This window comes from Phytophthora ramorum (assembly GCF_020800215.1).
Source record: "Phytophthora ramorum isolate Pr-102 chromosome Unknown Phyram_PR-102_s0004, whole genome shotgun sequence".
NCBI classification, from domain to species: domain Eukaryota; phylum Oomycota; class Peronosporomycetes; order Peronosporales; family Peronosporaceae; genus Phytophthora; species Phytophthora ramorum.
Window position 1 is genome coordinate 2817248 of NW_027150650.1, and position 25077 is coordinate 2842324.

Genomic DNA, 25077 nt, shown 5'->3' on the forward strand with positions numbered 1-25077 from the left:
ATTTGATGCACTGCGCCGCTGCGACGTCCGTTAGCTCTGAGTCGACGACCTCCACACGAACACTGCGCAAACCGGCAAACATTGCTGCCAGCTGTCCGAACTAACAGGAACTCCCAGGAAGGAGGTCGTCGACGCTCGTGCAGCCTATCGAGCATTGTGCTGACCACCACTTTTACAACAAACACATCTAATACCCTCTCCAATCACATGCCACCCACATAATCTCCAAAACAAATTTCAAGTCTCTTCCCCTCCTACTCCTCATTCTACATGCTTCTCCTTCACTGCAATTCCTCTTCTCCACGGTTCCATCTCTTGAAGTCGCCTGTGTTTACCGCGCCAGTCCGGATTGGACGCCACGGAGCCCTGCCAAATAGATTTGCATCCAAGTGCGTCACACCAATAAGATCCGCTCGTCCGTTGGCTGGCTCAAATGCACTCGCGTATTTGCGCCCGACCCGTCCTCCAGCTTCCCACGATGCTGCTCCCGCGCGCTCTGCTCGCACGTCGCCTGACGCTGGCGCGCACCATGTCCAGCGCGGCCTACGCACCGGCTGACGCCTTCCTGCACCGCCACCTGGGCGTCTCGGCCGCCAAGGACCGCGAGGCTATGCTGGCCGTCGTGGGCTTCGACAGCGTCGAGGCGCTCGTGGCCGCCACGGTGCCGGCCGAGATCCGCCTGACGCAGCCGCTGGCGCTGCCGCCGCCGCTCAGCGAGAGCGAGGCGCTGGCCAAGCTGCAGGCTGTGGCGCGCAAGAACCAGACGCTCAAGTCGTTCATCGGCATGGGCTTCAGTGACACGCTCACCCCCGCGCCCATCACGCGCAACCTGCTCGAGAACCCGGGCTGGTACACGTCGTACACGCCGTACCAGGCCGAGGTGTCCCAGGGCCGCCTCGAGATGCTGCTCAACTTCCAGACCATGATCCTGGACCTGACTGGGCTCGAGTTCGCCAACGCGTCGCTGCTGGACGAGGCCACGGCCGCCGCCGAGGCCATGGCGCTGGCCCACGGCACCTTCAATGGCAAGCGTCCCAAGTTCTTCGTGGCCCAAGACGCCCACCCGCAGACCGTCGGCATGATGCAGACGCGCGCCGAGAATGGTGGTATTGAGCTCGTGGTGGGCGACCCCAGCACGGACTTGGACCTGCAGGACCAGAGCTACAGCGGCGTGCTGCTGCAGTACCCGACCACGTTTGGCGCCGTCAACGACTACCGCGCGTTCGTGGACGAGGCGCACAAGGCCAAGCTCGTGGTGGCAGTGGCCACCGACCCGCTGAGTCTGACGCAGCTCACGCCGCCCGGCGAGTGGGGCGCAGACATTGCACTAGGCTCGGCCCAGCGCTTTGGCGTGCCTATGATGTTCGGCGGCCCGCACGCTGCCTTCCTGGCCACCACCAAGAAGTTCCACCGTAAGATGCCCGGCCGCATCATTGGCGTGTCGCTCGACTCGCGCGGAGAACCGGCGGTGCGGATGGCCATGCAGACCCGCGAGCAGCACATTCGACGCGACAAGGCTACGAGCAACATTTGCACGGCCCAGGCGCTGCTGGCCAACATGGCCGCCGCCTACGCCATCTACCACGGCCCCGAGGGCCTGCACGCCATTGCTACGCGTGCGAACCTGTATGCCGCGACGCTGGCTGCTGGACTCGAGAAGTTTGCACCTGAGTGCAAGCTGGTGAACGAGGCCTTCTTCGACACGCTGGAGATTGATGTGTCGCAGGCGGGCAAGTCGGCGGCGGATGTGGCGACCGCAGCCACGAAGCGCGGCGTGAACGTCCGTGTCATTGACGACAAACGCGTTGGTGTGTCCATGGGCGAGAGCGTCAACCTGGAGGACCTGCAGAAGCTGTTGCTGGCTTTTGGAGCTACTGAAGGCGATCTACCCAAGGACCTGGGTGACGCCCTTGAGGCTCGCGCACAGGAGATTCAGCAGAAAAGTATCCCGGAGGGTCTCCGTCGTACAACACCATACATGGACCACAGCATCTTCCACAAGTACCGCTCGGAGACGGAGCTCACTCGTTACCTGAAGCAGTTGGAGGACAAGGATCTGGCGCTCAACCGCTCCATGATCTCGCTGGGTAGCTGCACCATGAAGCTTAACGCAGTCTCGGAGCTGGCCCCTATTTCGTGGCCCGAGTTCACCAACGTGCACCCGTTTGTGCCTGAAGACCAAAGTGCTGGTTACCGCGAGCTCATCGAGTCACTGAACCACTCGCTTGCGGTCATTACGGGGTTCAGCGCCGTGTCCACACAGCCGCAGAGTGGCGCGCAGGGCGAGTACGCTGGTCTGCTGACGATCCGCAACTACCAGCGTTCTATCGGCCAGGGCCACCGCAACGTGTGCCTCATCCCGGTGTCAGCGCACGGCACGAACCCCGCCAGTGCCGTGATGGCCGGCATGAAGGTCGTGGTTGTGAAGTCGGACGAGAATGGCAACGTGGACCGCGAGGACCTCGCTGCCAAGGCCGCGGAACACGCGGACAACCTGAGTGCTTTCATGATCACGTACCCGTCGACCTTCGGTGTGTTCGAGCCGGGTATCAAGGACATGGTGGAGCTCATTCACTCGCACGGCGCTCAGGTCTACATGGATGGCGCTAACATGAATGCCCAGGTGGCTCTGTGCAACCCTGGCGGCATTGGTGCTGACGTGTGCCACTTGAACCTGCACAAGACGTTCTGCATCCCGCACGGTGGCGGTGGCCCTGGCGTGGGTTCCATTGGTGTGGCTGCCCATCTGGCCCCATTCCTGCCGGGACACACGGTAATGCCTACGGGTGGCGAGGGTGAGCACACAGTGAAGAAGACGGAGTCAGCTGTCAGCGGGTCGCCCTTCGGCAGCGCCGGTATTCTGCCGATTCCATGGATGTACATTAACATGCTGGGCGAGGACGGCCTCAAGCAGGCCACGTCCACCGCCATTTTGAACGCCAACTACATGGCGAAGAAGCTGGAGAAGTACTACGAGGTTGTCTTCCGCAGTGCCAACGGTACTTGTGCGCACGAGTTCATCATTGACATGCGTCCGTTCAAGGATTTTGGCATCGTGGAGGAGGATGTGGCCAAGCGTCTGCAGGACTTCGGCTTCCACAGCCCTACCATGTCGTGGCCCGTGCCTGGCACGCTCATGATCGAGCCTACGGAGAGTGAGAGCAAGGCTGAAATGGACCGCTTCTGCGAAGCTCTGGGAATTATCCGCCGCGAGATCGAGGACGTCGCTACTGGCGTGATCGACGCGGCGGACTCTCCGCTCAAGCACGCGCCGCACACGGTGGACCAGGTCACGGCCGCTGCGTGGGACCGCAAGTACTCGCGTGAGCAAGGAGCGTTCCCTGCCCCGTGGCACCAGGGCGGCAAGAACAAGACGTACTGGCCGTCAGTGGGTCGCGTTGACAATGTGCATGGCGACCGACACCTGGTGTGCAGCTGCCCGCCTCTCTCGGACTACGAGTAAATCATGACGCTGGCTGCAATACGGTGGCTTTTCGTCTGGCGCTTCGACTCTGCGCCCCCTTCACGGCTTCTTCACTGCCTATTGCAGTAGTTTGCCTGCGACCGACGCCATTTGAGAGCGTCGCTCGGGTACGACGATAAGCGCTGTTCAGGCGGCGTAGGCTGTAAACTTGAGTGCACCAGTATGAAAACCTGCTGTGTTGCGGCTACTGACAGAGGTTGTCATGGTAGCTTCGCTAGAACAAAACATAAACGAATGGAAACGTGTTTATCAAGGTGGTGATAGTTTACAGGGGTGCAAAGATCAGTGTGGGATTGGACTGAAAGAGGAGCTCCTTCACAGCAATATAGTCAAAGCTGCCAGATTGAAGATTTGACACCACGCGAGAGACGCTCGTTGTGAACTTCGGCACTCGGTCTATGTCGCGTCTCCGTCCATCGCGACGAACTTTGCCTTCCCAACCATTCTCACCACACAGCGTGAGCCACTTGGACTCTTTGAGCATCAGTGGTTGGTAGACTTTGCCTTCAGCAGCGGGGTCTTCGATGGATGCCAGAAATGTGGACATCTTCTCGAAGCTTTTTTGAGGCTGAAAAGATAACACGCAAACTACACGCTCAGACATATACAGATTGATGCAGCTCAAGTAATAAAGCACGCACCCGGAACCAGAAGACCATACCAGCCTCTTCTTTCAGCGTCAACATTTCAAGGAAGTCTTGTTCAAAGCACATGTACCTGTAGTCGAAGTGTTGTTTCTGCAGAGCGTTGTGTTTGTTGAATATCCTATCGCCGTATTCAAATGCACAAACGGGGTGCGTTAGCATTTATACGCGTTTCAGACGAGGGCGACCCGCACCAATTCCTCTCGGTGTCAAAGATGAAAAGCGCTGGCTTCAGGACATCTCGAGGTACGAGCTGATACGTGCGCTCCAACTCGGTAATTGACAAGAACACCGTACGGTTCGGACACGGAGCAAATGGCCATTTAGCAAGCGACGGCGGACGCTCCACTGGGTGCTCGGTCGGCGCCAAATAATCTCGTTTCTTTGTGCGTTGCTGGTGCAGCATTGCGAGCTCATTCGTGATCAGCTGCACTTGTTCGACTTCTTCCTTCCTTGTAGCCTGTTGTAGCCGCCGCATGCGACTCTCTTTCATCACCAAGTTCTGTAATCGTTGCATCTAAACGAGTAGAGTAGATAAGTTTTCGCTTCATAATCAGGGTTGTGAAGATGACCAGCTCACCAATTGTTCTGGCTGCAAGTTGATCTCGTAAGCGTTGCGTGCCTTGAGCTCAACACGTAGTTCGCTCGTCGACATGGCCCATGGGTCACAAATCTTGCCCAGTGAGGCAAAACGCAGGTAAATGGTGTCATTGTTGAGGATGTCTACAGGTAGCATCAAAACAAGAGTTAGTCGCTGGAAGTCTCAGCGTCCTGCCATTGACTAACTCACAATACCCATCCAGCGTCCCATCGAGACGAAGGATGCGGCCCTTAAAGGTGTAGAAGTGCTCGTCGAGAGGAATTTTTGCAAAAGGACTCTTTGAGATGGCCCACTGGCTTGCGATGAAGTGCTGAAGATCTTCCATCTTGGCGGAGGATGAAACAATAGCAGGGAACTTTTCTTGCTTGAACACTGGCGTACTCACGTTGATAGGCACCCCACTACTGGTCCCAACGCTGTTGTTGCTTTCTTCCGGAACGACTTGGCAGGTGGCAACGAACACCGTGAACGTCTCTGGCTTGGCCATCGTTCGCCTCTTCGCCAGAACAGACTGCTTGGGCGACTCCATCGAGCCTAAACGTGAACCGAAGCGACGCCCTGAATTACCAAAGCACGCCAGAAATGAGGACAACACATTCGGAGCGAGAAGATACTCGATTGACCTAAACTGTCGCCTAACAGGAGCTTAACTGCAGACACATGTAGCTATCTGACCTTCTAGCTGAGCCAAATGGCGCGGATGGCGACAAACACCACGAGTGCGAAGATAAAGATGAAAACGTCGTCCAGCGACTTGCGTCCCTTCAATAAGAACTCTGCGCGCCAAACAACAAAAATCACCATCAGTTTTCTCCATTTTCCACAATAACCCACCAACCAAATCAAACTCACCCTTCAGTACCGGTCGACTCGACAACGCGAGGTTCGCCAAGAAGCCCAAATCTCCTTCCTGCGGGCTCTTCACATCCGGCAGATCCAGTGCCTTATGCAGCGCCTTGGCACCCGTCGATACCAACAGCCGCACCAGAAAGACACACAGCACAATGGGCGGGTGTGCCAGCAGCGATGAGAAGAAGAAGCCTAGATCCGCCACATCCGGAAACCAGCCCGAGCCACTCGTGATCATCTGCGCCATCGACTCCATCTTCAGCTGCTGCGTCAGTAAATGCTCCAGTTTCTCCCTCATCTCGGGCTCCATCTGCTCGCGTTCAAATTGCTGCCTGATGGAGTCCATGGGAACGCCCTTGGCAATCAGGTCCTGATAACTCACAAAAAGTTGGTCGTTCGCCGCCAAACTCGCCGAAATGGACCTCAAGTCCATACAAAAAGCAGCATACACCGCCGCCGCCACAATCAGCAGTAGCACCAGCTTCTCCTCCATCAAGTGCAGCTTCAACGCCGTTGAGTGGCGACTAAATGAAGGCCCACTGGTAGTTGCAACAGCAGAGACGGTAGTCTCACCATGGACTTTATACACTGTCTTGCCCTCCGTATCCTCCGTCTTATTGCCCAGCATTTCCTGCACCATTTTTTCCTTCCTGCGGCGTCTGGTGGCCGCGTCTCTGCGTCTCTGGGCCGGGTCCACGCGTGGTGGGATCTTGAGCTCTGTGGTCGGTGCCACAGAGACCTCGGGGGGTCCTGAGGCCTCCGTCAGCAGTTCATCGACGCCCTCATCCAGCTGCCGGTCGATCGGCGGCTCCTTGAGCGACGAGATTTGGCCCTTGAGCAGCTTCAGGCGGTCTTCGCTGCTTTGCAGCACGCGGGCGCGACGTGCCGCGCGCTTCTCCGCTGCGGTGAGCGCGTGCTTGGGGGGCGTGGAGGTGTCGGCCATTGATAATGAGTGACTTGGGGAATGTATGTGGGATTTTGACGAACTCGTTACAAAGGGAAAAGTGGCAATTTAGAATGTGGCCAAAAATACCCGACTTGGAAACACCACGAACGCTAAAAGACATTTCAACTTTGTCGAGATGGCAGGCGCGTTTTCCATGCTCGCCGAGACTGCGGTGCGATATATACTTCGTCTTTGCTCCATCCGAGAGAAAGAGACTCACATCGCTTCACTGTCTTTACTGTACAATCCAGGAAGAGTTCATCCAGCTCGAATGCGCTCGGCGGCGGAACCAAGCGAGTCTAAAACGGCGGCCGTCGCTCCCTTCACAATTTCACGTGTCCGGTCACAAGTCCCGACTCAAGGAGAAACTTGCACAAGCTCGACGGCACGCATTTCTGCTGCGTTCCGACAACAAAGCAGCACTTGTGGGCATCATCGACACAGTGCGAGAACTGGCCAACTACGGCGAAGAGGGGGGGAGTAAGTCGTCTTCGCAGCGAAACAACGGACCGAGTCCCTTGGAGCGCGACCGATTCATGTCTTGGGCCGCCGACGTTGAAAAATTGCTGATTGAGTTTGAACCAAGCGAAAACCACGCGAACGACCCGCTGTTAAGAACGCTCGAGTATCTTCAGTTCCTGCAAGACGGTCATGTGTGTCTCGCAGAGGTGGCAATGGACGCTCGAGCTTTACTTGAGCGCTGGGATCGTTCTGGGGTCTTTGACTCGGAATCGTCCAGTGAAGATGATGAGTACGATGATGGAAATGACTCCTTTCTTGGTGGTAGTATTGGGTTTCTCACTCTGAGCACCGCCAAAGACAACACCCGGCACATCGAAAAGTCGTATGCATATCAGAGTATTCGACAGCGTGCTGCTGCGAGCATTATCAAGCGCAACGTGCTCACCTGGGTGCGATCGAAAGCTTCATTCTGCGATCGTGTTGCGGAAATTGAAATCTTCGGTCGAACCACCGAGGCGCTGCTGAAGGAGCTGAGTCTGACGTCCGCTGGGCTAATTGGGGCCGGTGGGAATGGAAGCACCGACATCTTCGCGCTAGCAACTGGACGCTGCGACCCCAAGTCAAGATACAACGGTACCATTGCTTTCAAAGACTTGCTCCAGTTCTCGAAGCACTTGGCGCTTTTCCCCGTGGATCAGGCATTGCGCACTGTCGAAGATGTGACTCGACGACGATATCTCTTTGACGCACGCTGTGCGATGAAAATCCAAGCTGTGTGGCGTCAAGTCCGCGAGACTGTGCGAGCTCGTCGCCTGCGTCGGGCGATGGAAGAGCTGCACTTACAACGGGAACAAGAAGCCCAAGCAAAACGTGAGGCTGCCAAACAGGCCAAAAAGCGGAAGGCCTCCGAGGCTGGAAAACGCAAGGTTACCAAAGCGCTCAAGCGGTCCAGCACAACTCGATCATCGGTGATTGCTTCAGCGCTTCCCAGTCTCCTTTCCACAACTGATGAGGGGTTAAAAGAACCACTAAAGGAACTGTCTCCACCTGAAAATCGCGAGGCAACTGGAGACACCAACGAGAAACGAAAGCCACTTTCCCGTCCGGTGCCACCGATTGATGTATCAAATCGTACCCGTGGAGACATCTTCAGCATCGATGATAGATCGAAGCCTCTGACATCAACACCACGGAGCAGACAGAGAGCGTCTCGAGTTCCTGCATCAAACAATAATGACAGCGACGACGATACTACGGACGTCGAAGCAGCTTGGAGGTCGTTTATGGACACGGTGGCGACCGACATGGCCGTACAAGAAGCTACCGGTGAGACTGAAGTGAATGCAGCTACAGAAGAGAGATTTCCTAGCTCTCCCATGCCCCCAGCCACTCTGCCAGCGATGGATGACACTTGGGAATCGTGGTCGGATGACGAAACTGATCTCGGGAACAAAGAAAAACAGGAGAACGACGCTGGTGATTCGCCTACCGCTGCCAAACCAGGGACTCCGTTGGTGTCTACTGCACCAACGCCTCAAATGAAGGTTGTGGTATCTGCCAACAAGAGCAATTTGTCCGATCCTGTTGCCCGTCATGCTTCACATAGAGAGCCTTCGACGCCAAGGCGCCATCAAACGCGGGCACCAACAACTTCGAGCAGCTCGGCAATACGCCCACCGTCTTCACTTCCGTTTGATGCCACACTGCAGAACCATACAGGCCCCTACACTGGAGCCGGTCAGTTGAGTATGATGGCCCCTTTCATTGACGCCGACAGGTCCAAGAAAACCCAGCCGGTAGTCGTTCCTCAGCGAAAGCACCTGTATGAGTTGGACTTCACCAGTGCCCAGAGGAACGATGCCTCGATTGTTCATATCGCTACTGCTTTAACAGGAGCAACTGAGCCTCAGGTGCAGGCACAATTGCCACGACCGAAGACACGTGAAATTTTTGCAGTGGCTCCTGGATCGGCAGTTGATACTCCACGCGCGAGTTCGAGGCGCACAACTGTAGCGAAACTTCGGAGCATCACGGGCGAGCACGAACAATATACGAGGATACGTGAGTTGATCGATTCTGAAAATCGAGACAGCAAAGATCAGCAGGACACGTCCGCTAGGGCTGGAAACAACACGAGCACCGGTTACTTTATCTATGGGGCCCAAGGTAAGACTCGCTTCAGTGAGTATCTCAGCCTAGTTTCGGTTGCTTGACGATGTGCGAACTTGATCAGATGTGAACATTCGACGAGAGGTAGTCCAGCGCAAAGAAACGATGGTCTATTCACCGCTAACAGGGCCACCTGAAGAAGAGCCACCAAACTCGACTGCGCTAGGAGTCAAGGAGATGAAATCTTGGCACCGATCGACTATCGCGGCGATACCGCAAGCACTCGCAGCGCCACATCCGCCCACCGACCGCTTCCATCCACGCCACAAGAGACGCCTAAAGGGCCCACAGCGTAAAACCATCAGCACGGAGATCATGGATCAAACGATGGCAGTCGAGCCTCCGACGAGCATAACACGTAAACGAGTGGAAAAGAACAATGAGCTCCCGCTTTTGCTGCGCCGATCGCGTGCTGCAGCTCGTCGCCGAGAGGCAGCAAGATTGGACGTCCTGCCAGACGATGACGAAGGGGATCATCTCGACACTCCTGCCCCAGATGCGAACAAGCAGATGTGGAAGCGTGGCGGGGATCTCCCAGAGTTGGCACTGGCGCAGATCCGTGACCGCGTAGGCTACAAGCAGAGGTCATCAACGCAAAAGCGCATGTCGATCATCGCTGGCCGTGCTCCTCCTTTTGGTGGTGGCCAGAGTGAAGACAACAATTCAGTCGCCGCCAGTCTGTTCGACCATCAACCGGAGACGATTTTCCCAGTTGACGAGGAGGAACTGGGTGAAGAGGACGAAGAGGATCCAACGAGCGACGATGAAGAGGATGCAACGAGCGAGGACGAAGTCGACTACAATCCTGAGGAAACCCACAACGACGAAGACAACCCCGAAGTTGATGGGGACGTGGATCATCAAAACAGCAGCAGCGACGCCAATGGTCTGCAACGACACAACAGTATGAAGAGCGACGAGCTGAACGATGAGTTCCGTCGACTGCACCTGGCGAGTCTCGAGCGTGAACTCACTCGTCGGCGCTCCTTGCTGTCTCACCTGCAAAGCAAAGAAGACGCGGTAGTGAGCGGCATCCGCAGACAGTCAAAAGATGGCAGCCCTCAGAGTCGCAAGCGATCGTGGCGACGGCGCAGTCAGGTGGCCACAGGAGGCGAAACAAGCGAGGTTACGGGCTTGAACGAAGTGGAAGCAACGACTGTGGCGACCCGCAGATCCAGTGACGAGGACTTGGACGTCGCAAAGTTCCGACGACGTCTGCTGCGCATCAAGACTCGAGAAGCCATCGCCGACCCGTTCGAAATGCTCAGTGATGATGATGACGAAGGGGGCGACGAAGAGCGAGTTGTTGGTGAAGAAATCGTTGGCATGACCCAACAGGAGCGTGACGCCGCGTTCCAGAAACTGTTGACCCAGTACCTCGGACTGCTGCAATGTGCACCGGCAGAGGTGGCCCGACGACTGCAAGTCAACGATAGTTGTCGGTTATAACATTGCATTTCGTAACGGCGATGTATCTTAACAAATTGACGTTACTAACACAATCGCATCCGCCAAGTCGCCGCAATTATGGAGACCGCCGCCGCTGCTACTCGCACCGCCCACGACGACGAGATGTTGACGCTGACGCTGCCGGACATCGAGGAGCGGCGTCCAGCGCCTAAACCGCGCGCAGCCGACGCCGCGGCGTTCGAGACCTTCTCCCACGAGAGCTCCGAGCCCAGCGGACCGCTGGGGATGCCGCTGACGATGCCCACGTCGCCCACACTGCTGCCGCTGAGCTCGTCGCCATCCTCACACCACCGCCAGCAGCAGCTGAACGTGCAGCAGTACTTCCAGAGCGAGAACAGTGGTGCCGGGGACTTTAACGCCGAAATGCAGAAATCCAACGACGAATATCGACGCTTAACGGACGCAATTAACCTTAACGTACAGAACGCTACGAGTACCACGCGACTAACTGCCACGTCTCAGGTGATCGAGATGGCTACATCGTCACCCCCGCGGCGTACGACGAAAGGCAAGAAGAGGAAACAAGGCACCAATGTGAGTATTGACCTGCAGACCAAGATCCGCATCATTGAAGTGGCCGAGCAGTACCAGTACGACCCAAAGAGCTCCAGTCGCGGCAAACCGGACGGCGGAGCTGTAGCTGGACAACACGGCAAGGAGATCGTCAATGGCATCCGTCTGGCAGAGCAGTTCGGCCTCAACAAGAGCACGGTGAGCCGCATCCTAAAACGCAAAGAGGAGTTCAAGAAGGCCTACTACAAGGACAACATCTCGGGCTGCTCCAAGCACATCAACAAAAAGTCCAAGTTCGACAGACTCAACCGCCTCGTGGAGAACTGGTTCGACTTGAACCGAGAGAAAAACGGCTCTGTCACAGACACGCTGATTCGAGATGTGGGCAAGAAGTACGCAGAGGAGCTAGGCATTGAGGATTTCCGGGGATCCAACGGCTGGGTGCGCAGTCTGCGCAACCGAAAGGAGCACACGGTACGCAGCAGCGTGTCGATGGAGGACCACGAGGCAGAGCAGAGGAAGAAGGATGACGAAGCCATCGAGCGCATGCGGGGCGTCTTCCCGAACGGCGTCAAGGACATGGCAGGCTTCTTCAAGGACCTGTCCGTGTATCTGGAGAGAGATGGAGGCGGCATGGGGAGGTTCGCGGACATGAGCGGTAACACGAGCAGCAGCAGCAATGGCAGTGCACGAGATGCCGCCGCCGTTCTCGCTGGAGCGTCGTATACGGACATGGATGACGATATGCCACGCGAAGACGAGGGCGTGATGGCCGAGGAGTTCCTAAAGAAGAAGATGATCGAGGCGCTACGGACGTGGTCTCAGGAGCTCATGGTGTCCGAGTTGGCAAAACTCAAGAAACGCATCAAGCCACGGCAAGCAGCCATGTTATAGTGCTGGTGTTTTTTAATGTGGCCCGAGTGCGACGACCCAAGCTTTGTATCCAGCTTCAAGTGTGCAAACTGCTGCTGTAGCTTCTACTGTCTCCTAAAGAGTCTACTCCTGCTTTTTATTTCAAGCGTTTGTCGACGAAACCTGTCGTTGCGGACGCGCGACAAGTATTGTCGTCACCCACGCGATTATGCTTGTATTTGCGTTCATGTATCGTCGATGAAGCAGGAGGCCATGGTCCCATTTGTTGCTCCGCTAAATTTACCGGCCTTCATCACGCCCAGGGTGCCTGCAAATTCACATGCTGGTCGTGAAGTGATGGCCCCGCCACGTCGAATTCTACCGCGGAGAGACCCCACGTTCGACCGGGCCACCAACGTCGGCGTCAGTCTACCAAGTTTCAACTTCGTCGAGGTTCGTCCTCCTCGACATCGTCGCGATGACCCACGCTCCGTAACAGATTTCCCAGCTCTCGGAGCTTCAGAACAGCGCCCGGTGCAACAGCCAGCGACAACCGACCTGGATGAAGTGCTCTACACCATAGTTTCGCGACGGGCAGAACAGTTTGAGGACCCGTCGATGACTTTGGAAACCAAGATGGCCCGGGTCTGGCAGGCCCTTCTCCGACACTCCGAAAAAGGCCGCTTTGGGAACCCAGAAGCAGGTAGCGTGAATCCCATTTGCACTGCTCTTTGTCTCGAGGCCACAGACCGGATCCTAGAGACTTGTGGTGTATCGACGCTGCTACGGAATGTCCTTGTGGGCGGTCTTGCAAATTCCGTGTACAACAAGTATGACCCCGATCAAGCGTTTGAGAAACAGCAACAGTATGCAGACATCGTTGGACGTCAGAGCAAGCAAATCGCTACACAAGAAGAAGAGATCAGGAAGCTGGTAATACTCCGCGAGCTTGCAGAGCAGCACGTGTTCGATCAGTTGAGTGCGGCTGGTGTCGGTCAACTCCTTCAGCAAATGGACCTGCCTCGTCGTGTTAGTGCTGTGACAGAGATGTTGGCACCTGTGCTTGATGATGAGCTGCTACTCGTGATGTGGAACGCTACTGCAACGACGCAAGCATCTGCCAACCAGCTTCTGCGAGCTCAGTCGTCGGACAGCAGTGCGAATGACCCGGCGCAGGGGATGATGTCGTGGGACGAGACGCGAAAGCGAGGAGCAGCTCTTGCAAGCCTTGTACTTCAAGAGCGAGTCCGCCTCGTGATTCTTGTGTGGCAACGGCTGAGCACAGAAGAAAAGCGTCTAGCATACAAGGCGCTTGATCCTTCCATCTCCGCCATCCAGGGGGCTGCAACGTTAAAGAGTGTCCTGCATGCGCTGGAGGAGACCTACGTTTCCGAGCTGATACACCACCAGCGCCAGCTTTCGCGACGAAATCTGAATCTGGCATCGCAACTCGGGATCATCAGCGAGTCTGGTTCAAGAAAGACATCAGCTCCTGGAAAGCACGTTGCATTGGCACCCACTACTCCACGCGCGTTAGGCAAGTTGCACGGCACGCGCGGCCGATCGCGAACCTTGTTATTAACCGGTGATGTTGAAGACTCGCCCGTGGAGCCCAAGACATCCATTCCCCAGGTTCTGCTCGGTGCGTTGGTCTCTTCAAGTCCAGGATATGGGCGTCAGATCCAGTTGTCTCCGAATCAGGGAGGCTCGAGACCGGTGAGCTCCGGCATATTACCAGAGCAGTTGCTGGCTTCGCACAGTGACGTTCTGCGGACATGCGAGGATGTCTTTGATCTGCTCTGTGAAGTGGAGCAGCAGCAAGTGGCTGAGCTTGAACGCCATAATGGTGAGCACGGCAGTCGTTCCGAAGAGATTGAAGAAGGTATACTGATGCAAGCCCGCACGAAACTTCGAGATCTGTTGTGTACATATGTGGAGCCATCCGAGCCGATCCAAGAGCGATTTAATCGGAGTGAAGATGCACGCGAGAGGCGGCTGGAACTTGAACGTAGTCGCTCAGACGACGAGCAAAAGCTCACGGAATTGATGCGCGCCATTATCGCTGGTCAGAGGCGTAACCCGGAACTTCTCGTAAATGCGGTGAACCGCAGTCCTGAAACGCTGCTGAGCGCAATCACCCTGAATCCCGGAATGCTGCTCTTTTCCATCACAAAGTTTCCTGATCCTGTGAAACGGTTCCTCTCGCTGGATCCTAAAGCTTGTGATCACTTGGATGCACTCGTACAAAAACACAAGGGGGTGCAGCTTCTGTGGAGACCTCCTGGTGGCGGCACTAGTGCCCACGATAGCTTTTTGTCGATCGGAAAGCAGAGACGGCTATCGCTAGCCGCAGAGGAGTTGGCGTTAGCACTGCCCTCTGGAGATTCCATGGACCGGGAAGCCTTGCTGCTGCTTGAGTGGTTTACATCGCACCTGAACGATTTGACTGATCTCTTGCTTGAATACCCGAAGCCATTGCAAATGTTATTTGCGAAGATGCACCAGCGTGGCGACGTATCCGCATTTTATCAATTAATGCTGCTCCTTCAGCAGACTGCAGGCGTGCAGAATTTCATTTCGCGTGCATCCGTGGCGACTCTCGAGCGACTCGCTCTAGAAGACCAGGCTGCCGTCTTGGCAGTTCTCCGTGAGATTTTCCAGTATCGCGAGAACCGCAACGAGAACAATGATGATAGTACTCAGCCTCATCCTAACCGTGACTTACTTCACGAGTTACAGGCGTCACCACATCTTGTGGCATGTCTAAGTGCCATGGACCCGAATGTGCTGCAGGAAGTCTTTTTGGGAAATATCGACGTGTGGGCACCTTTCTTCGTGGACATGGTGGCTTCCAATGACACACTACTTCGTCAAAGTATCGTGCAGCGGGTACGTAGGCAAGCTCTCTTCGTGACGTGGTCGGTAGCTGACAGCTTCCATTGTTTTACTATTTTCTTGTGCGCAGACCAATCATGCTGAAGGTGGTGACACACTGTTACGGCTGCTGACAGCAGTCATTGATGGCACTACTGCGGTGCTGGACCTTGCAGCTTTGGATAGAGCCCTTTGCGCCTCGGACGTGGAGCAGACAAAACAGCGTGATGCCAGTGCACGCCGAAAAGAGCATCAATGTATCTACCTCCGAGGTCGCTCCACCGTGTTCCGGGCCGTGGTGTCACCACAGATTGGTGTTGTCGGGTACAATCCACGGCGTTTCTTGTTGGGCAATACAGCGTTGGCTGTGGCTAGTACCGTCAGTTCTATGGTGGCTATTAGTTCTGCTAAAGACGGAGTCGCCAAAGACAATAAAGGAGGTCGGACACTGCTGCGTCCGCGGGCGGCGAAGAAATCTGCACTAACGACAGGCAGGAAGCGCCAACTTCGAAGCGGGGACGCTGGTGGCTATCAAGTTGCAGCAACTTCTGGCGTAGATAGCAGCACAAGCGAGAAGATTGTGCTCGCCAGAGGTGGTGAAGTGCCTACGATGTGGCAGATGTATCTACGCGCTCACGCTACTCTTCTTTCTAGAGAAGACCCCGATGGGATTAAGGAAGCACTGCCAGCTCTATCCAAGGCACGAGTGAAAGCACTGATTTTAGACATCTGGCTCGAGTTCCTTAAGGTAGACCACCTGCAGTTGGAGACTACGAGTCTCTGGTCTGTTGCACCGTTCGTATGCGACTACTTGGTTGCGCGTTATAACGCATCTGCAGCGGTAGGTGCTCGACTTGAGAATCTACTGAATGGGCTAGTCACGTTTCAAGATGATTCGCGCGTGGGTTTCTTCGCCTCGGTGTGCGGGTTGGGAGACGTGAAGACTTCAGACGCGTATGAATCTGGCCCTCCGAGCTACGACGTGTTCCTGTACTACCTACATGCACTCGCCCACCTATTCTATGGGCAGATGAAGATCTTCCAGGCAGGCAAGCGCTTGGATGAAACACCGAGCGGAAGTTGCCCCATCGATATCCTCCACGCGGTGGCGGTCACTGACGCACTGTTTACCTTTTCGCTGACGGAATCTGCAATCCGAGCGTTGCGAGCAGAGATTGAAGGTTTGCCACGTATTAAAGCGTCAAGCCCAGTAGGAGTGACTGAGGCACCCGTCGCGGATACTGCTGGTGAAGCGAGCGGAGAAAACACCATCGTCTTCATCAATGACAACGACGAGAGCACTCGTTTCATTGAGCTTGACGACGTCATGAGCATCTTTTTGAGGCAGTGGACACTAAAGACCCACCAGACTGAGGAGGTGAGCGAAGCAAAACTCGTTGCACGACTTCGATTTAGTCGTCTTACTAACCTTCCTCCTCAATTGTCGTCCATAGCGCTATCGGCAGGCTTTTGCAGCGAACGATTTGGGTGGCGACCGGATAGGAATGGACGAGTTCGCCAAGATTGTGACTGGGGTCACTGCAGGACGTATTTCGTCGCGAGAGTGCCGCCTGGTGTTTGCTGATGCTGGCCAGGAGTTCATGAACCTGGAGATGTTGCTACGGGTGACCCGTGCGTATCAGCTCCGCTCCTTTGACACGCATCTACCTGAAGTTAATCTGGACGAGCGCGACCTGCAAGACCTGCGATTATCAGTCGGAAGAGCGAGCGTTGCGTCCACGCAGCGAGAGATAGAAGACCTAGCGCGCTATTGGCGTAGTGTGCGTTCCGACGTGGTGCATCAACTGGGAGCCGCTCACCAGAAGAAGACCACCAAGTCTATCCTCAAGAAGCAGAGCGCGTTGATTGAAAAGCTGGTGGCCAATACTCCTCCACTGCACCAACAGCTCCAGGTGCAGCAACCGTACGCCAAGCGCCAAGCTACAAGCTCAGCTCACACTGCCGCCTTGCAGGAGAAGCTGGATCGCGTGTGGCACGAAGTTCGCACTTGTGTCAAGATGCTGCATCGCGCCAAACTCACGCAGCACTACCTGAGCGGGCTTTTCATCCGTTCCAACATGCTTCGATGGATACACCAAGCTCGCAACCGCGCACATGAAGAGGAAGAACGGAGCCGTTCTCGCCAGTCGACTCCTTTGCTGCCATCGAGGCCAGGAACCTCGAAGGCAGGCTCCACTCAAAACATCACATTGCAGCTGTAGACGACCATCGTTTTAACCATTGAATCCGATTACCAAAACGATCTTTCGGTGGTCGAGTGTGTCCCTTCGTGGGCAATTGGCCGGCAGTGGCAATGCAGGTAAGCTGCGATGATGCCGTTAACACGCAACAGCAAGCAAATAATTGGAAGACTGAGCGAGTTCGAGGCATTCAGAGTGGCGAGCTGTTCGTTCGTCTCAACGGGCCCGAGCTTTGTGGGCCTCAAGGGACTCTTCGTGGGGCCAAACCTTTTTTGCAGAAGTTGCTGCATCTTCAGGACGACGAGGCTGCAGCTGTACAACGACTTGTGCAGCCGAGTGAAGTCAAACTAACCTTCAGTCGCAACTTACGACGGCAGCTTCGGCAGCGAAGATGCTCAGTACAAAAGCGCTGGGATGTTGTACGACAGGCGGCGGAGGTATACGACTCTGGGAGTTTGGGTGCGATGGCGAATCATTTCTCGTCGGAGGCGCCCCCCGCTGCGCGGGCGCTAGAACGATATTTGCAGCATATCCAGAGGCTGGAGCAGGCTTATAAGCAGTACGCGACAAGTAATATCCTGCATATCTCTGCGCTGCTTGAAGCGGAAAGTCATTATATCACGGCGTGGGGCAAACGCGAGGAAGCCAAGTGTCGAGACCAGCGTGCTCTCACTAAATTGCTATACCAATTCAAGTACGTATCGGATACTGTCGTCTAATGATGAGGTTTGTGGGTTTAAGAGTTCTTTGTTGGCAGTTCGTTTGCTTTGCAGCTTGAGAGCGAGACTTCAGGGCAAGTGCGCCTGTGGAGACTTCCGCCCACAGATGCACAGCGCATGCGCTGCGTCAAGGCGGCCACGGAGAACATCAAGAAGCGATTCTTCTCGTCCCCATCGAGCTCTCTGGAGGTTCTTGAAGTCTACAAGGTTGAGAACCGCGTACTATTGAATAACTTCCAGAAATTTACCAGTTCGCTGGCTCAGACCACCGCAGACATCAAAATCAAAGGCCTGTTTTGTAGCGTCCCCGCCGAAAGCGTCGAACGCTGCGTTGTGTACGGGATGCACCATGTACCAAACGGTGAGAGTGGAGAGACACGTTTCTCGGACCTACACGGTGGAGAAGTGAAGATCTTCAATCGCTCCATGTACGTCATGATGTTTTACTCAGGTATGACAGTCTTACTTACAATATGCGCAGGCTGCTGCAGGGTCACGAAGATGCACCCGGGACGAACATGGCATTTCGAGCGCGTTCAAAAGCGACGAACGCTACCCCACTACGTTTTCCAAGACGATTCAGCAGGTACAGCACACTGGAGGAAATGTTTACGTCGATGACAGCCCCCACTACTCTGTTGGAAGACGAGTCACCACCGATCCAGTACCTTGGACTGTGTCGAGTCGCCATGGGCAAGACTCTTCGAGCAAAGGATCCTACCAGCGCGTTGTTTCCCGAAGACCCGAGTATCGGCACGCTTCTTTATCCTGATGAGGTATGGTGGTTGCCTCGCATACTATTACATTGCTTCAGCTGAGCTCACTCTTTGACGCGCTCACGAACAGGAAGAATATTTGGTGCGATACCCGGATGCTGTTGTGCCCGAGTTCATTATTCAATTCCGCGTTGTTACTCCACCTGCCCCACTCTCAGTGGACTTCTCGAAGGACAGCATCATCCCCGTGTCACTGGGTTGTTCAGTGCCAAGCCTGGCGTCCAACGCCTTTCAGGATTTCATCTATGGCGCGGCATTCGACACCTCCGCCTCAGCAATATCAGCATTTCCGCTAGCGCTACCAGCCTCTGATCGACAACGCAGTTGTTTCGCATCAAATGGTCCCCCAACCAGCTCAAGCCCGACCTTTCCGGCCTCACACCAACAAAACGAGGATGCTTTATCCAAGAAAGCCGGCGATCAGCAGCAAGTATCACCTGAGACCGTCCTGGCAAACTGTGCACGACAGAAAGCTCTACTGCGTGAGGACTTGCAGCGACTCGAAAGCCTCTTTTGGTCGCGTGCACGCGAAGTTTGGGAAGAAGAAGGGATTCGAAGTGGCATCAATCCCCAACGCGACGATCAACTCCACAGCCCACACAAAAATGTGGAGGCAAGAACGCGGCAACTCCGTGGCGAGCTGGACATGCTAAATCAACTGCAAGACGTGATGCCGGAGCCCGCACCAAAGGTACGTCACCAACACCTCAAAACGCCACCACCAAACGTCCACCGACGCTGATGAATTCAACAGCCAAGGTCCACCCTTTTATTTAGTTGTTCGTTTTCATTTACTTCATGTGCTGAATCTGCACAGCTCCATCTTCCTATTCACGCGAGAAACTCGATGATATACTGCTGCACGTCCACCTCACCCGGGTTCTGAAAGGCGTGAATTTGACGCTCGTCGTCGGTCACTTCAACGCACCGAAACTCGCACGACGCGAAGGAGGTAACGGGTCCTGATGGTTGCAACGTTGCATCCAGCCCTCGCGTCTCACACGCCGTGCGGTTGAAGAATACGTACGGGTGCAAATGCTCGTGCAACTCACAGCTCGCACGTGGCGGCACACGGAAGTCCCAGAGCTTTACGTGCTGGTTCGAGAGCAGCAGGCGCGAGCCAACACGCCCGGGAACATTGCTCACACGCGGGGTTGGCGCGTGCGGCTGCTTGAAGACCGTGAGGGCCACAAAGCCGCCAAGCTGTTGCTGCCCCAGGACACTCGACCAACTCTCTTCAACGTCGACGTGAGCACTGTCATCGACCCAGAGACGCAACGTGTCGAGTTGGTCAGGGCTGGGCGCAGCCGCAAGTGGCAACAGGAGGCGTCCTGCTGGTCGTAACGCAGCACCAAGTTGACACGACAGCCGACGATCCTCGGCCAGCAGATCGCAGACTTTGTGGCTGGAGCTGAGAGAAGGAGAGCCCAGTAGCCATATGGCGAAGCGAGGCGCCAGGAAGACCTCTTGCGGACGCAGCAGCCCCGAGGACGCCATGGAGAACGCCCAAGGGGTCTACTACCGAATAACAGTCTACATTTTGTAGGCGACAGTATATAATATCCTCCAATAACTAATATCGACGTAATAAAAGGGCTTACAAATTGCAAGTGTTATCCATCTCTATATTTTGTAATCTTATATATAAACTATATTTATTATGTGCCCTGTATTGTTTGACGTCTACTGTACTTAATAGCTGAATGGCATCCTGAACTATAGCCATTTGTTTTTGTGTGATTATTTTACGAGTTTTTTGTTGAAGTGATACCGAGTCAGGTTGCCTTTCCAATGCTTTTCCACTCGCGTCAGAGGCCTGTGCGGCCGGCAGGAATGGAACGACGCGACGTCTCTCTAGTCAGCGGACGCAACTGATTGACGGTCGTTGCGGTAACCGAGGCCAAGTGACGCCAGGGCCCAAGGCCGGGACTTGTACTTGATAGTCACGACTTTCCACCTCGCCTGGTAAACCAATTTCGATGACAGGAAGCGATGAATATCGTCAGGCTTTAAACCTCGCCGATCGTAAAAAGTCTCCAGCTGGGAGCGAGTTTCCGAGTTGCCGGCTTTTCGAGATGCAGGGGTCCTGATACTGCAGAGGTGTGATACTATTGTCTCCTTTGTTGCATCCCCTCTAGCATTGGCGCACACCGAGATGAAGGATGTGCTACAAGTTGTCGACACCGACACTACACTAGAGAGCGCCGCACTAACGCGTTGGTATTTGAGGGCCACAATAGACAGTCTCTCACGACACAGGCGATTGCTTAGACCCCAGGAGGTAAGTCGTTGCGTGACTGTCGAAATTCCTCCCGGATTTTATTCGTTACTAGCTGCTCCCTAGCGCAGCCGGAGACGCGCATCTCGTCTGAAGGAGTGCGCGGCGGTCGTTGCTTGGTGCGATCACAGCAGGCCCCAACGTAACGCGACTTTGTGGAGCCAAAGGATCCACTCGATGGCAGCTGGCCAACAACTGGAAACGAGACGAGCCCCGGCGCCACGTGTCGACGAGAATGCGGTGCGCAACTCGTAAAGGATCGACGAGGCGTCAATGGATAGACGACTGCCGGATCGGCACGCACCGATTTGGGTAGGCACCCCACGCGAGCTTTTGGCCGCAATCTGACCGACTCTAGTCGAACATGTACGGTATCAACACGGTAATCCGCTTCAACTACAGTAGTGAGTCAGGTGGCTCCGAGATCCCCATCGAGATGATGGTCCTGAGATGCGCTCTCATCCTCGGGGTCTGCTCTATCCAGCTTAATGGCACGCAAGGGGGAAGATCGGGCGCTATTTCACTAGCACCCACATATTATTAGACTCCAAACACCACAGAAAGGGGCCGCCGCCGAAAGCTGTATGCTCTTAAGCGGTTCAATCCGTTGCTTCGTGGGCCCCGCAATTGCCGCAGACAGGTGTGTGTGTAGAGTTTATACCAGGTGTTCCCGTCCTCGATCCAACTTGAGGACGAGTGCCCATAATAACTTCATTCCACTGCCAAATGGTACCATTCAAACCAAATTGCAGTTGGATGCGCGGGAACATTCTGCAGCGTCTTTTTGAAAAACGTTGCGCTGCCCCAACGTATTAACGCGTATATTGCCAGCGAGGGCTGGGTCCATGCTCGCACTGCCCTATCTTAAGTCGTATTCACAGCTTATTTTTGAAGAGTTCCAGGTAACCCTGATATTTACGCGATCTCCAACTTGAAAATGGGCGCTGTGGTGCAGCGCACTGGTAAAGTGGAGGCGGGGCCGCTGCGCTCACAGCCCCGACATTCCATCGATATTTTTGTATTCACCGTTAATGCTTCTCAAATGTACCGCAGAGAGGCTCGCTGGTATTATTATACAGGACCACAATAGCTCGCTGCTTCTCTATCGAGAGTCTCGCGTGGCGCTGCTGGTCTCTGCCAACGCCAGGTGGTTCACCCCTTGCTGCAATTGCGTGCGGCAATCATGCAAACAGCTGAACGTCAGTTTGCAATTCTCCCCGTCGACCATCTGCCGAGCGAAAAGCCGACGGCAGCAGACTCACCCACACCACACCTCAGTCCACCCGCCTGCAGGCCTGTACCTTCACCTCGCCCCGTTCAACAGAGCTCAGTTCTACTTCCTCTCCCTTCGACTCACTTCCGAAAATGATGACAAACACCAACTCGACTTCCTCGGCTCAGCACAACCAGCTACCGCGAAGCATGAGCGGCTTGAAGCGCGAGGCTGAGCCCGTGTCCACCAACGGTGAACCTTCGGGCAAGCGCCCGTACTACGGCAAGTGCCAATACAAGACCGGCAAGTGCTTCAATGAACGCACCCTCAAGCGCAATGGCGACGCACACTCTCTGTGCGAGGAGCACCGTATCAAGCAAAACTTGATCCAGCGTCGCAGTGACCGTAAGTATCAGACGGTGCACGCTATCCGTCGTCGTGAGCGCTCGCAGCGTCGCGCGGTGCTCAAGAAGCAGGTCTCAATGGCGGTGGCCCAGCAGCTTTTCTACGAACACCAGCAGCAGAAGACGCTCGGCATCCCGCTGCCGCAGCACCACCCGCTGCACCTGCTCACTACCAACGCCAACGGTGGCGAGTCCCCGACTTCGGGTGCATCTCGTATCGTCGGTCTCGCGCCGCCCATTCAGGTCCCGCAACACATGATGGACGGCCAGAACGGCATTGCATCGCCTCTGGTGCTGTCGTTCCAGCCCCAGAGCGTTCGCACTGAGGTCGCCACCAAGACGTCGACCGCCACTGCGGGCGTCAAGGACGAGTCCACCCCGACGGGCATCGATGACTTTACGCCCGACTCCTTCCTGAATATCCCGATTGCGCTGGGCGCCCACAGCATGCCTGCGCTGAAGGATGACGAGATTGAGGAGAACAGCAGCATGGGTGACAACTTTGGCTACATGCCCATTGTGTCATGTTCGGGCGACAAGGAGACATGGAGCGACGACGACATCGAGTTCCTGCAGACTATTCTGCTGGCATAAGAGAACCTCCGCAACCTACCGAGTTGTTCGACTGTCGCTATACCATTTATAAGAGCGCCATAGGAAGACTCTTTACCATTTGTACGCAAAAGAATAAAAAGACGCCATCTTTACCGTAAATCACCCACTTCTTTCGTCTCCATGCGTTCTTCAAGCGCCGACAACAAAGTCGTGGTCTCCTCGTGCTACAAAATGGCATCCATCATTGTATTACGACGAGATTCACAGTTTGCAGATGTGCTCGTCGTCAGCGTTGGTATGCGCGGACTCTCACTTGCCCCAGAGAGGATATCCGCCATGACTCACATGTAAATCTGTAATCCCCACCGAAAAAGCGCAAGCATTCTACGTACTCGAACGATAGTTTACGAAGCACGGCCACGCTCACGATATTCAGAAGGTCGACGGCGCTGTGTCCTACGACTGCAGTCCACCCAAGCAGCATACAACTCGTACAACTCATGATCGAAGCTGTACTATCCGTGAAATGCCGTACCACACCACACTACGTTTAACGATAGTGGATTTTGGTGGTAGACTCCCGCGAATGGCTCACATCGAGTGCGACTTCCACATGGACCATGATACAGGAGGTCTCCTGTCCTCGGAACCGCACTAATGCGATCCGACCGAATTCGAATCGGCACTAACACTCGGCGTGTGTCTTTGCCGTCTGTCGTGTTGATGCAAAACCAACCACTGAGCTGTTCTGCTGCGAAATCCAATCCGCCACGCGCGAAATGCTTCGTCAACACCTTGGCGCGCGGCAATATTCGACGTCCGGTTTTGTGCTACTATCGACAACTCCATCGGGCGTTGGGGGTGCTGATCGCTTTCAATGTTGCCTTCGGAGGTGAATGCGAAACACGCAGTGCATCGTCGGTTGAGACGTAGCACGAACTCGGCTAGACCTAGCTTCAACTTGCACATCTCATATTGATTATTGCAGGTGGTGCGGTTTGCGAGCAAGCCTGCCTGGGCAAAGGACACTTCAAGCGATGCCCTTCCTGCCTGGCAGTGCAAGCGCAAATGGGAGGATGGCATTCAGCGACTAGCCTGGTTCGAGGCACGTTGCTCACTTGTCGCGGGCGGGCCAGTCAGTTGAAGACGGCAATGGAGCATCCGTTGTGGAGGCTTTCAGGCGGCAATCTGAGTTACGCAAGGTGATTGCTGCTGCGTGCAATGCCAAGGGCCCCACCGTGAAACAAGGTTTGCAGCTCGGATCTCCGTATATCGGGCGACAAGCAACTCAGGTTGACACGCCAGTATCATGCGACGCTTCAGCCTTTCGTCGCGTTCTCGCGGCGTTCGCGAAGACGAACGAGTTAAACAGAGGACATCGTTGCATACATATGCAAATGCAGGCATGCACTTGTACCACCAGCGCCACCAGCGACGTCGGAATAGCAGCTAGGAGGGCATCGCGCTCTCATCAACGAACGGGGCCTATTAACGAGCTTTAGTGCCCCAAACTCCGTTCGAGCTAAAGCAAGGCGATTGCCATTTTGGTGAATATACTGCTGGTGATGACTGGCCGCCACAAGAGCGGGCAGACTTTCGACGACACGAGTCTCGCATGAAAGCCACCTCCCAAATATTTCCCGGTATTATATTTTACGAGGTAGTTGCAACAGAACCGCCGTGAACCTCGCCACTTCAATTTCAACCGTTATTTACTGATGCAGGTTTTACCACTAAGACGCGCGGTGATGAGGCTCACACCGGCCAGGCATTTCCTGCGGCTGTATTAGTATAGCGCCTGAAAACCAAGCTCTCGCTATCAGCGCACCTGTACGCCACCATACATCCCGCCAAACCGACTTTATGATTTGGTGTCCACAATGCTCGACAGCCAGTAGTGTTCGGAGGCTTCGCGCCTTGATACGCTGACACCCTTCCGGGGATACGGTACAAACGCTTCGCTTCGAGCCAAGCAAGATCGCCGCGAGGAGCGACCGAGCCATTGGATCTTGCTCCTCCTCCTCGGGATGCTTGCTCCCGTCTACAGGAACGGCATCTTTGCTGCAG

The 25077-nt window shown here is 55.2% G+C and overlaps 8 protein-coding genes across 8 annotated transcripts; 6 read left to right on the forward strand and 2 right to left on the reverse strand.

The window, feature by feature from the left end:
- Window positions 1-478: 478 nt before the first annotated feature.
- KRP23_5340 (Glycine dehydrogenase (decarboxylating)) lies at window positions 479-3463 on the forward strand (the record flags this gene model as incomplete). Its single annotated transcript, XM_067890394.1, has 1 exon — window positions 479-3463. The coding sequence occupies one exon, from the start codon at window positions 479-481 to the stop codon at window positions 3461-3463; it is 2985 nt and encodes a 994-aa protein (XP_067746946.1).
- A 286-nt stretch (window positions 3464-3749) lies between these two features.
- Window positions 3750-6521, reverse strand: KRP23_5341 (uncharacterized protein; the record flags this gene model as incomplete). Its single annotated transcript, XM_067890395.1, has 8 exons — window positions 3750-4052; window positions 4126-4249; window positions 4323-4645; window positions 4709-4851; window positions 4919-5287; window positions 5405-5411; window positions 5471-5505; window positions 5582-6521. 8 exons carry the CDS (start codon window positions 6519-6521, stop codon window positions 3750-3752), a joined length of 2244 nt encoding a protein of 747 aa, XP_067746947.1.
- A 139-nt stretch (window positions 6522-6660) lies between these two features.
- KRP23_5342 (uncharacterized protein) lies at window positions 6661-10604 on the forward strand (the record flags this gene model as incomplete). Its single annotated transcript, XM_067890396.1, has 3 exons — window positions 6661-6696; window positions 6776-9152; window positions 9220-10604. The coding sequence occupies 3 exons, from the start codon at window positions 6661-6663 to the stop codon at window positions 10602-10604; spliced, it is 3798 nt and encodes a 1265-aa protein (XP_067746948.1).
- A 78-nt stretch (window positions 10605-10682) lies between these two features.
- Window positions 10683-12032, forward strand: KRP23_5343 (Major centromere autoantigen B; the record flags this gene model as incomplete). The annotated part of the gene is made up of 1 exon (XM_067890397.1): window positions 10683-12032. The coding sequence occupies one exon, from the start codon at window positions 10683-10685 to the stop codon at window positions 12030-12032; it is 1350 nt and encodes a 449-aa protein (XP_067746949.1).
- Window positions 12033-12248: 216 nt separating this feature from the next.
- Window positions 12249-17086, forward strand: KRP23_5344 (uncharacterized protein; the record flags this gene model as incomplete). Its single annotated transcript, XM_067890398.1, has 3 exons — window positions 12249-14879; window positions 14956-16242; window positions 16319-17086. 3 exons carry the CDS (start codon window positions 12249-12251, stop codon window positions 17084-17086), a joined length of 4686 nt encoding a protein of 1561 aa, XP_067746950.1.
- Window positions 17087-17178: 92 nt separating this feature from the next.
- Window positions 17179-19302, forward strand: KRP23_5345 (uncharacterized protein; the record flags this gene model as incomplete). Its single annotated transcript, XM_067890399.1, has 4 exons — window positions 17179-17759; window positions 17823-18212; window positions 18266-18560; window positions 18631-19302. 4 exons carry the CDS (start codon window positions 17179-17181, stop codon window positions 19300-19302), a joined length of 1938 nt encoding a protein of 645 aa, XP_067746951.1.
- An 89-nt stretch (window positions 19303-19391) lies between these two features.
- KRP23_5346 (uncharacterized protein) lies at window positions 19392-20057 on the reverse strand (the record flags this gene model as incomplete). Its single annotated transcript, XM_067890400.1, has 1 exon — window positions 19392-20057. One exon carries the CDS (start codon window positions 20055-20057, stop codon window positions 19392-19394), a length of 666 nt encoding a protein of 221 aa, XP_067746952.1.
- A 2203-nt stretch (window positions 20058-22260) lies between these two features.
- Window positions 22261-23049, forward strand: KRP23_5347 (uncharacterized protein; the record flags this gene model as incomplete). Its single annotated transcript, XM_067890402.1, has 1 exon — window positions 22261-23049. One exon carries the CDS (start codon window positions 22261-22263, stop codon window positions 23047-23049), a length of 789 nt encoding a protein of 262 aa, XP_067746953.1.
- Window positions 23050-25077: the final 2028 nt, after the last annotated feature.